Source organism: Rhamphochromis longiceps, linkage group LG11 (genome assembly GCF_057381845.1).
Source record: "Rhamphochromis longiceps isolate RC_006_pf linkage group LG11, R_longiceps_female_GT1.1, whole genome shotgun sequence".
NCBI lineage: Eukaryota > Metazoa > Chordata > Actinopteri > Cichliformes > Cichlidae > Rhamphochromis > Rhamphochromis longiceps.
In genome coordinates, this window is record NC_140567.1 from 24,481,510 (window position 1) to 24,492,310 (window position 10,801).

Consider the following 10,801-nt stretch of genomic DNA (forward strand, 5'->3'; position numbering starts at 1 on the left):
TATCTATCTATCTATCTATCTATCTATCTATCTATCTATCTATCTATCTATCTATCTATCTATCTATCTATCTATCTATCTATCTATCTATCTGTCTGTCTGTCTGTCTGTCTGTCTGTCTGTCTGTCTGTCTGTCTGTCTGTCTGTCTGTCTCCTTAAACTAACTAAAATCCTATTGTCTCTTTCCCTTCATTCCCTCTACTTTCACTCGCTACCCCCCTTCTCTTCTATCCTTTATCCTCATCCTTCCCTTCCAGATGAGATTGAGATGCTGGAGCGCCTCTGGCTGTCAGGTATCTGCCATAATGACAAAATTGAGGTGATGAGCAGTAAACTGGACATTGACAACATGGCTGGGGTCTTCTACATGCTGCTGGTGGCTATGGGCCTCAGCCTGCTGGTGTTTGCCTGGGAACACTTAGTGTACTGGAAGCTGCGCCACTGCATGGCCACTAGTTCTGGAAAATTGGACTTTCTCTTGGCAATCAGCAGGGTAAGTGTTTTCCCCTTCGTGTGTTGGGTTTTTTCTTAATGTGCAAACATGTTAAATTTCTCACTGTTTTGAAGACATTCTGGCTGTCAATGTGTTTTATGTCCATGTGTCGACGGCCATTTTCACCCTGAAAACCTCTTTTTGTGCTAAATCTGGCAACATGATGGTAGACAGAAGGCTGTGCTTGTCACCATCTGAACACACATGTGTAAGCATGATCCTGTGTGTGACCTTTCCTGTTACTAAGCGTGAGTGTTAGAAATTGTGAGCTTTGGGGTCATTTCAATTCCCCTCTGTCAATTCAGGAGATTAATTGAAATTCAATTCTGCTCACATACTGGATATCCTCTTCCTCTGACAGTGACCTTGACAGAAACAACCGACTCCATGTATGTAATTATTGTAGCTTCACTGACAAATTATCCATTTCCCACTACTGTGGTCTCAGTTTATGCATTTATGAATGCATTTTATTAACCGTGCTGCGCACAGCTGTACTTATAAATAGTAATGAATGTAAAACTGAAAACGGCAAATTTGCATTTCTTTAAAACACCGTAAGTTTATGGATAGCGTTTTATTCTTACGCGCTCCATTCTTATTCTGTTCTGCTCTTCCTCGCTCCTTCATTATCTTTAATGTAAGCTACATATACAGTAAAATACTGTGCCTTTTGTAACTTTTGTAGCTGTCACTTTTAGGGGGTTTAGTCAAACAGTTTGCAATGTAAACTGCCATCGTTCTTGAGGTCCTCACCCACAGGAGCATTTCCAGGATTTTAGAGTAAAGCAGCAAAAGCAAATTAGAATATTTAATCAGAAATAAAATCAGTGTAGCAAATTGGCACAGAAAACACTGGGCATGATTTTCAGACTGCACCCCTGTGTGCAATTACAGATTTGTTAAGTGAAAAGTGATGATGCACAAGTTTTAAAATATAATTTTGTGTTAGATAATTGTTTTGCAAAATGTGGGAAAAAGTATTAAGACTTTTATTAATAAAAGTTATAATCCTACTTAAGTTTTATAATCAAAATATATCGAAAGTACTGAAAGTAGTAAAGCTCATTATGTAGAATGGCACTTTTCAGATTACTACATATGTATCTATATATGTATTACTGGATCACATTTATTGATCATTTATGTGTGTATATATCTCACTGATTTTCCAACTGCTGATGATTTTAATTACTTTTATATATGATTGAACTTACTTAATATGGCTGATGTAAAATTGCAATTGATTTGCAAAATAATAAGAAACTAAAGGTTTAAAATAAATGATATGAACTACAAAGTAAACTATTTGGATCCAAAATATAGTAGAGTAAAAGCAGAAAGTAGCATAACATAGAAATAGTTAAGTACAATTACAATAAACCTTTAGTAAAGTACTTGAGCAAATGTAGTCATTTCCATTCTGCCTGGATCTGTCCATGCTGTTATCCAGTGGTGTTGGGCATTATAAGATTAACAGCACTCTAGTCAAGTGACATTGGAGGGGAGCTTTATTGCTATTATAGCGGCATGATAAGACACTGAAAAGAAGCAATGTAAAAGTGGAATGCAGAGCGTGGATGTAAACGCTGAAGTGGGTTATGGGACAGGCTACCCCCAGGAGGCTTTTGTGACAGCCATGGTGGAGAAATGGAACGCTCACTTGATCAATGAGCTGCTAAGCTACCAGCTGTTAGCTATTGGAATGTTAGCCAAGCTTTCTGGTGAAATTCACAGTTAACAGTTTAACATATTTTTGCGGTGTTGTGGCAAGCATGTTGGTACAATAAGAATTGAGAAATAGCTTATCTGGGTGTTGAATGGAATGCTAATTAGCCATGTGGAGCTGTGGCGTTTAATACCTGATTAAAGCATTGCTAATCTAGTGACAGCTTAAATGTTTAAAGATGCTTCAGGTGAGGAGGTATGAAACAAACCGTGAATTTAAAAAACTGTTACATCCCTAATATACTTACATTTATTCCCTCTTCAAAGCAAGATTTAATTAATTATGTCCTGATATTTATTTGGGAGAATACATTTGATTCTTTAGCCTTTTAAGTGACTAGTTTTGTATTTGTTCTCTCTTTGTCTTAGGGCATGTACAGCTGCTGTAGCTTTGAGGATGAAACAGCAACAGGTGGAGCTAAAAGTCTGCCAACGCATCACCACACAGCAATGGTTACAGTTCCGTCACAGTCACATGTTGTCTCAACGTCTTTGACCAACCCAGCAATTGCAATGGCGCAACAGCAGCAACAACCGCAACCGCAGCAACCGCAGCCCGTGTACAAAACACCTCTACCGGGCTCTCCTCCCACCGTGGTGCATTCTGGGACAGCACTGGGTCCAGCTAACACACCGATAGCTGGTGCGCCCCTACCTTGCTCCACCTTCCTGCCACGACCAGACCGCAGACTGGCTGTGGTGGATCGTTGGAGGCTGCCCAAATCTGCTACAGCCACCAACCCAATGGCTGTAAGGGGGGGTATCAGTGACATGGGACCCTTTGCTCAGAAAGTCCCACCAAACTGGGCTTCCACTGCTGGAGGGGCTGGGGGACTTGATGGTTATAAGCGTTACTATGGTCCCATTGACCCTGAGGGACTGGGGCCCTGCATGGAGCAGCAGGCAGGGTCCCAGACCCCCAAGACTATGCCCAGGGGCCACCCTCAGCCCCCTCCAGCCAGTGTGGCCTTCTACTCAGAGAAGGGCATCGACCATGGGGTGGGGAAGAAGGTGGTAGGAGGTGGCAGCGGGGGTCAGGGGAAAGGGGCTGTTAAACCTCTGGGCACTCCCAGACTGCCTCCTAAGAGTCAGGCACCTCTACCTCCTACACCCCCGCTGCCACACCCCTCCCCCCCTCTCCCCTCATCCTTCTTGAGGAAACGAAGGCCCAAGAAGCCCAAAGAGTCCGGGGGTCCACTATATGAGAACATTCTGCCCCTAGGGCGGAGGGGAGGAGCACGAGATGGTGTGAGGGAGGGAGTAGGGAGGAGGGCACGCCCCCTCTCTCCCCCACTCTCACTTCCTGTACCGGTACCCCTCAGCCCCTCCTATACCCCTCCTTCTCCCTCTGCATCCTTGCACTATACATCCTCGTCCTCTTCGTCAACCACATCATCCACATCCACGTCGTCATCTGCCTCATCTTCTCGCTCCACCTCTCCTACTTACTCTTACAGCTCCTCCAGGAGCACACGGGACAGAACTGGAGGAATAGATGGAGAGGATGATGATGACGATGAGGAGCTGACAGAAGAGTCAAGCCTCCTCCTTGGGAGGGGAAGAGAGAGGGAGCGCTCAATCATCCGGCCTCGTTCTCTCAGTCACGGCCGCCTGCCACCACCCATACCCCCCAGGAAACCACGCACGTCCTGGGGTGACAGAGAAAGGGAACGAGGGAGAGAAAGAGGTGGGAGCCAACTGTCTCAGCTCCAAGAGTGGTGGGCAAGCTGGAGTGAGAGAGAGAGGAGTGGAGCAGGTGGAGATGCTGAGCGGCAAAAAAGGGAAAAGAAGAGAAGAAAAGAGAAGGAAAAGGAGAAGAAGAAAAAGAAAAAGAACAAAAAGAGGAAAAAGCGAGAAGAAAGGGAAAGAGAGCGAGAGAGAGAAAGGAAGCGTAGAAAAGTAAAAAAGAGGAAGAAGAAGGCCCTTAAAACAAAGAAAAGGAAGAAATCAACAGGGGGAAAGCGGTCTGAGACAGAGGAGGGTGATATAGAGGCAGACAGGGAAGGAGAGGCAGAGGGAGAGAGGGAAGGAGGAATACAAGACTACTCTTCATTTTCTGCGCAGTATCGGAGCACATTTGGGGAAAAGGGGCGCGATTCATGGGAAGGAGATAGGGAGAGATGTAGAAGAGAAGGAGGAGATGAGGGCAATGACAGGGAAGAGGAGGACAGTGGAAGAAGCAGGGATAGGCGCCCTAAATCCTCACACTCTCATTCAAGGCATCGTACACCCAGTAAGCGCTATCCTAACCTGAACAAGCTCCCTGCGTCCGTCAAATTTTGGGTAAATGGAAGAGGAGGTGACTCTAATGCTCCTCCAATATCCCTCCATCCGCTTCTTCCGTCCTCTAAGCGGCGAAGAAGTGGGGGGATGGATAGAGATGATAGCGGCAGGCTTGGAGAACGGCGTCCTTTGTTAATGCGTTATGAAAAAGAGAAAGCACACACAAGAGAAGGGCTATCCTTCCATGAGTGGGACTCTGAAGACGACGATGATGATGATGAGGAGGAGGAGGAAGAGGAGGAGAGGGATAGAGTGAGGGAACGGGTGGAGGGCAGGGGAAGGAGGGCAGGTAGGGGGGCCGTCTCTGAGTCAGAGAGGGACAGGGCCAGGGCAGAGGACAGTTACTCAGATGAGGGCTCGTCGGGGGAGTTTGGCCGTTTTGAAAGATACTGGGAGGGAGGTTCAGGGGGAAGTGTCACTGGGATAGGGGGCATAGGAGGAGGAGGCTGGTTCTTTGGTACCTACCCCTCCAGAGAGAAAGGGGGCAGTGTCAACAGTCGAGATGATTCATTACTAGGAACTAGAGCAGAAGGCTGGATTGGAGCTGATTTCTGGGGATCGGGACCAGGTGTTGGTTGGGGTTCTGGGGGAGGGAGTGGGGGTTTGGGTTCGCAGTGGCCACCACCTCCAGCAGCCTTCCCTCCACCTCGACGATACTGGTCTATGGACAAAATTCCTGTGAAGGGTGAGAAAAAGTGGAAGAGTGGAGGAGGGAAGAACAAGGGACGATCTAGGGAAAGGGAGGAAGAAGCGCCACGGGCGACCATGTGTTCCTGTAGCCTTTACCCCCAACCCCATCCTTATCCACATCCCCACAGCCGCTCACACACCTCCCATTCCAAGAGAGGATCCACAGCACTTTCCCATAGCCAGGAAGAGCTTCTCCCCCACTGCCACAGCTTCAGCGGTGTCTCTCGTCCTAAGCCGCTGCCCCCCAAACCCGATTCCAGCCAGGCCAAATCAGGCAGCCAATCTAACCTCAGCCTTAGCACACAGCCCACAGACCATCCGCCTCAGCCCTCACCGTCACCACCACAGCAGCCGTCCATGTCTCCCACGTCCCTCCCGATGCCCATCCCACCTCCACCCTCCTCATCCTCTGTCTCGCCACCAGCAGGGGTAGGGATGGAAGGCCAGGCCCAGGCTCCGGCTTCAGCCAGTGCCAAACTCCAATATCAGAGACTGCGCTCTGTGCCACAGCCACGGAGGTTCTACTCTCCCCACCTGCCACTCAAAGCCAAGAGCCTGTGCTCACGTCGAGGGTCGGCCCACTTCTCTAGCCTGGAGAGCGAGGTATGACAGGGGGAGAGGAGAGAGGGAGACGTGAGAGCGAGCACCACTGCTGTTGAGAACCGTGGTGCCATGGCAGCTGGAGCCAGGGATGACGTCGGAGATATGGCTGCCCAGGTGACCACAGGTAATCAATTAGCAACTACCACTGCTGGAGCTGATACGGACAGTAGCTCTATTGTTAACACGAGCCAGTGTGAGAGCAACACTGCTGCCACCCGCTCCATCGTACGCGTTCTAGTGAGGGCGACAGTGAGACGCCATACCAGGGTGAGCTATGTGCGCCTGGATGGTTCCCACGATGATGATGAGAGTGAAGGCGAGGCTGCATCTCCGGGGACAGCAGCCCCAGAACTTCTTCTCTGCTCAGAAATGAGCTTTGTGATGTCATCTTCGGTTCTCCTCCCCTCCCCGAGTCACAACTGTGGATAACAGTAGTCTCCAACCTGTGAGTAATGATGTCATGTTTGTACACACACACACACACACGCACGAACACACACACATACACAGATAAAATGCTCAAAACGTCTCCCTCCCTCTGGCTTTGAGAACACACCTCGGTGGGATGAGGAAAGACCCACCTTCTCCAAAAAGATGCCAGAATAGTTGTTGTGTCTGGCTTCCTCTCCTGTCTGGCTTTTGGCTTTTGAACTGGACTGGAGGACTGCTTGTCATGTGTTGGAGAGACCACTCCTTCCTCTTCCCTTTTGTAAATCAGATGATATGAAAAGCAATGCAGTCACCTCTCTCATGCACTGTCTGCCTGATCACCTTTCACTGGGCAGTGAGGACAGTGCTACTTATTTGCCCTTTGACCTCATGACACCATCAGACCCATCTAGCTCTACCCCAGGACCATCTACGTGATGTCATGTTTTACTAGAAACCCTTTTAACCAATCAGAGAGAAAAGGAACAACTTCTCCTCTTCCCTGTTGGAGCTTGTAATGCTTGAACACAGTTGAGTATCAGCATATTTGAATAACAAACTGGAGATCAAAAAGAGAAATAACAATAAGAACAAAAAAGACATGTAGCAGATTTTCTTTCACGTCTGTCTTTTCTTTTCTTATTCAGACTTTTCTCCCCATGCCCTCTTTTTTATTCTATCAATATCTGATTGTGTTAGTGTTTTAATAAAGAGGAGGCTGGATGTGGCTAGTGTTGGAAGTGGGAATGATTCAACAGCTGTGCCAAATTTAAGTGAAGAGCTTTTAAGTAAAATTGGTTTGCAAGTTATCCGTCTTCACAGATGAAATCCCATTTTTTATTTCCACATGCAAACTGCGCATAATTCACCCTCATGGAAGTGGATCAAGAGGATGATTGGTGCAATATCTGTAATTGGCACTAGATGGCTGCATAATATTCAAATAAGCTTATGAGACAATTGTGCAGGAGGCAGGAGTTGGAAGCAGGAGTTGTAAGTACATGATACGGAGGAAGGGTTGTTTAGCTATAAACTTTATTACTTTTATGAAAGTGGCCAGTCAGGATTTATTCTGAGGAGCCGAGGAGAGTTAAAAAAAAAAGTGCAGTGCATTGGAAAAAGCTCTCTTAGGATGTGATTTTATGTTGCTACTCTATTGTACCTTGGCAGAGTTTGTAGGTGATGGATTATAAGAAGCACAATTCCTCATTATATATTTTTTTCAAACACGTGTGCCACACTTGTGCATGCACAATCTCCAGGTACCATATTTTGTTGGTGTAACTATTCACTTAATGTTGAAGTCATGTTGCTATAACGGAGAATAAAATCCACTGTAACCAGTGTTTAAGTACCACGACACTTGTGCTGAGGAAACTGCCCGCTGTGGCTGTTTCCTTTTGGCAAATAAGACTGAACGATATATATACTGTGAACGTTTTGAGGTGCACCTACACTAGCTGACACTTCACTGAATGCAGTCAGTGATAACTCGCGTTATCAAGATTATCAGATGACTGTTTGACTCTGAGCAATATTCCCACCTCCAATGTGACATGGATGCAATAGCACATCTTTTTGCATCGGACACATTCAAGTTTTAACTCTATTTTAAAATGTAAAAAAATCAGAGGTGTTCCATTCGTTCAATTATTTTCTTATCGGTAGGACAAATTTCATCTAACCTGGTCAGATACGATTGTGATCAGGTCTGTACGTCCAAAGCACCAGGCTGTAGCTGACAAGTATGACTATTTAAAAAATGTGTTTCAGAGAGGGTAGTGTTGTGTAGCATTGCACCTTCTGTGAGCTGTGCAAAAAGCCATCTACTGTGTAAACTGTGCCAATAATGCAGTGCATAGACTCTGTATTTTCATAATCCACCTCATCTCTCACGCTAAGACCAGCCACAGCCCAGCTCTTCTTCTGTCGTAGTTGAATGTAGCTTTGACATGATGTAGCAAAAGAACACCTACTTTTAGACTTTGTAGCTTTTCGTTTTGTTTTTCTTTTTTTGGATGCTGTTGATAAGGGTTAGAAGGAGGGAGGGGGTTGACCTGCTATGTCATGGGCTGTGCGTTGTGTTTGTGCATGTCGTCACAGATCGAAGGGTTAGTCGACCTTCTTGTATCCCCCTTTTTAACTCCTTTGCCTTGCAGTGAGGCCAGACTGTACCTTTTATCTGCACATGGATTGCTTTTTTTCTAAGTCTGCGTGGGGCAATTTTTAAAAACAATCTGTCGCTGTTTTTAGAGAAATGCTTTTGCCGTTTCCCATTCTTTGGAAAGCCCCGGAATCATTGCATGTTTAGCTGAATGAAACCTCAAAGATTTGTGGTGGGAGGGTTGTGTAGTTCAGTTTTAGCTAATGCTTAGGACCCAGGACAGCCACCTTTCAGTGAGATAGCAAGCTCGCTCTACTCTGCACCCCAACAGTGGAAAACACGTCAACAGTGCGACTGCTTCCTGCACACTAGAACAAGGTTCTTTCCAACCAATCAACAGGGTTTAAACCTGGTATGTCATTGAGCATTATTGATTTCTATTGAGGCGCTAATACTTAAGTCTGTGACTGCATGAACAGAAGTGACTCTTAAAAACCCTCTGGCTTATTTTGTTTTACTTATTTTATTTTATGCTGAGAAAAAAAAGAATATATTAAAAATATACTATGTTTTTGAGAATGTACCATGTTATACTGTGATTTAACTGAGATATTTTATTGTATTCAATTATCATTTGAATTCTATCATTTATCTATAAAGAAATATATATGTACAAATAAATATATACATATATATACATACAGGTATATATATATATTAGTTAAGTTTGGTATATTTGGAGGAAGTGTTAGATGAAATAGTTTTAAATGTTTTAGCTTTGTAGCGATCCTAGACACTGAAATCATTTTTGAATTTTGATTCCTCCTATATGACTGTGAAGACATTAGTGCCTGTGACAAAAAAGACAAGTAAAAGTCGAAACTCTCTATTCATCTGTATCTACTATAGCTATCAGTCTGTCACTCCTCTACAGTACTACCTAACATGACTTTTTTGGCATTCGCTGCTTTTACACATCAGTATGTTTCTCCCACACAGTCTGCTGTCTCTTTTGCTTTTTACTGCTCTCCTCTGCAGTTCCTTCTCCTGTTTTTTATTAACAAGCTATGAACACTCTCCACCTCTCCTCTTTTAAAGCCGCATCTCATGGTGATCACATCTCTTTGTTAATTAACCCATCCATTGACCTTTGTTTTTGTTTCCTTTGATCACTTTCTTGTTTTTTTTTTTTGTTAAATCAGCTCATTACTCTGTCTCTCACTTAGCAAAAAACAGAGACCAGTAGATACTGTGTTCTTGCTCCTTTTGACTGATTGTTGATGATGATGATCAATTAATTGATTGATAAAAAATAATTAATGAACAATGTTGCTATTACTGATGTGACTGAAGTGTGTATCTGACGACCACACCACTGTAGTGAGTCTGGGCTGTACCACACCACCAGGGAGCAAATGGGGCCACAGTTGCTATGGTGTTGCCATGGCATTTTCATGGCGTTGCCATGGTGTCCTCTGCACCGCCACCACCTGGTGCCTGCTGGGTAATATAGCATAATGTCCTTCACTTTCCCCAAAGTAATGGTCATAGTTCCGCTGTGCTTCCCTCTGCATAGCTTAAGACCTTAAGATATAGGACTTGGAATATTTAAAAAGGGGCAGCATGGTGGTGACATGTCTGCTGTTAATGCTGATCTAGACTGGACTGGTTTGGCTCGAAATGGCTATGAGTGTCAATACTGAGTTGATCACCTAATCTTTAAATCATCTGTGTGTGCTGCTCAGCATGTTCTCCCTTCACCTTCATATCACTTATAGCCTGAAACCAGTCGGGATCCAGATGTGGCTCCACACTGCAAGCCTCGGTGCTCAGTTTGAATTTCTTGTTCACATCTGCCATTTCTTCTTCTTTTTTTTCTTCTTTTTTTGCTTGTTTAAATTAGTTTTTGACCCCTGTATGAATAACCTGCATGGTAGAAAGAACAAATCCAAGGGCATTACAAGCAGAATGTTGCTGTAAATATAGAGACCACTGAACACAGCGATTAGAGCATCGTTAATAGGCTGATGAGCAGTGGAAGCTAGCAAATTTGTGAGCAGATGTTAACAAGGGCTAGGATGAGAAGAAAGAGACTTCTCAGTTCTGACATTTTTGATGCAGCGCCACTTCTGTAAAAAGAAGTGTGTGGAAGCTAGAAAAATGCACCATGCCAAGAAGGGGCAGGTGCTAGGTTGAAAACAGGCATACAGCAAAGGAAAAAAATCAACAGCTTGCACACTGCAGGGCTCCAGTTTTACCTATTTATTGCACCACAAAGAATGCCACATTTCCAACCACTGCTTTTCATCAGAACTCTTCAGCAGTGGTGCTTAAATGTCACATTCTTTGTGATGCAATAAATAGGTAAAAATGGAGCCCTGCCGTGTTTCTTTTCTTGCAAGTGCAGTTGAAGCCAGCAATGGTGGGATTATGAGGTGAATAGCCTCAGTGAAACAGATTTGGTCAAAAAA

The 10,801-nt window shown here is 44.8% G+C and overlaps 1 protein-coding gene across 1 annotated transcript in view; it reads left to right on the forward strand.

The window, feature by feature from the left end:
- The window catches only part of grin2db (glutamate receptor, ionotropic, N-methyl D-aspartate 2D, b), a 53,824-nt gene extending 44,876 nt beyond the window's left edge, over positions 1-8,948 (forward strand). The window contains exons 15-16 of the mRNA XM_085423157.1: positions 258-493; positions 2,591-8,948. Of these exons, the coding sequence (XP_085279283.1) occupies positions 258-493; positions 2,591-5,803 (3,449 nt within the window). The 3' untranslated portion in view covers positions 5,804-8,948. The remainder of the gene's footprint in view (positions 1-257; positions 494-2,590) is intronic.
- Positions 8,949-10,801: the final 1,853 nt, after the last annotated feature.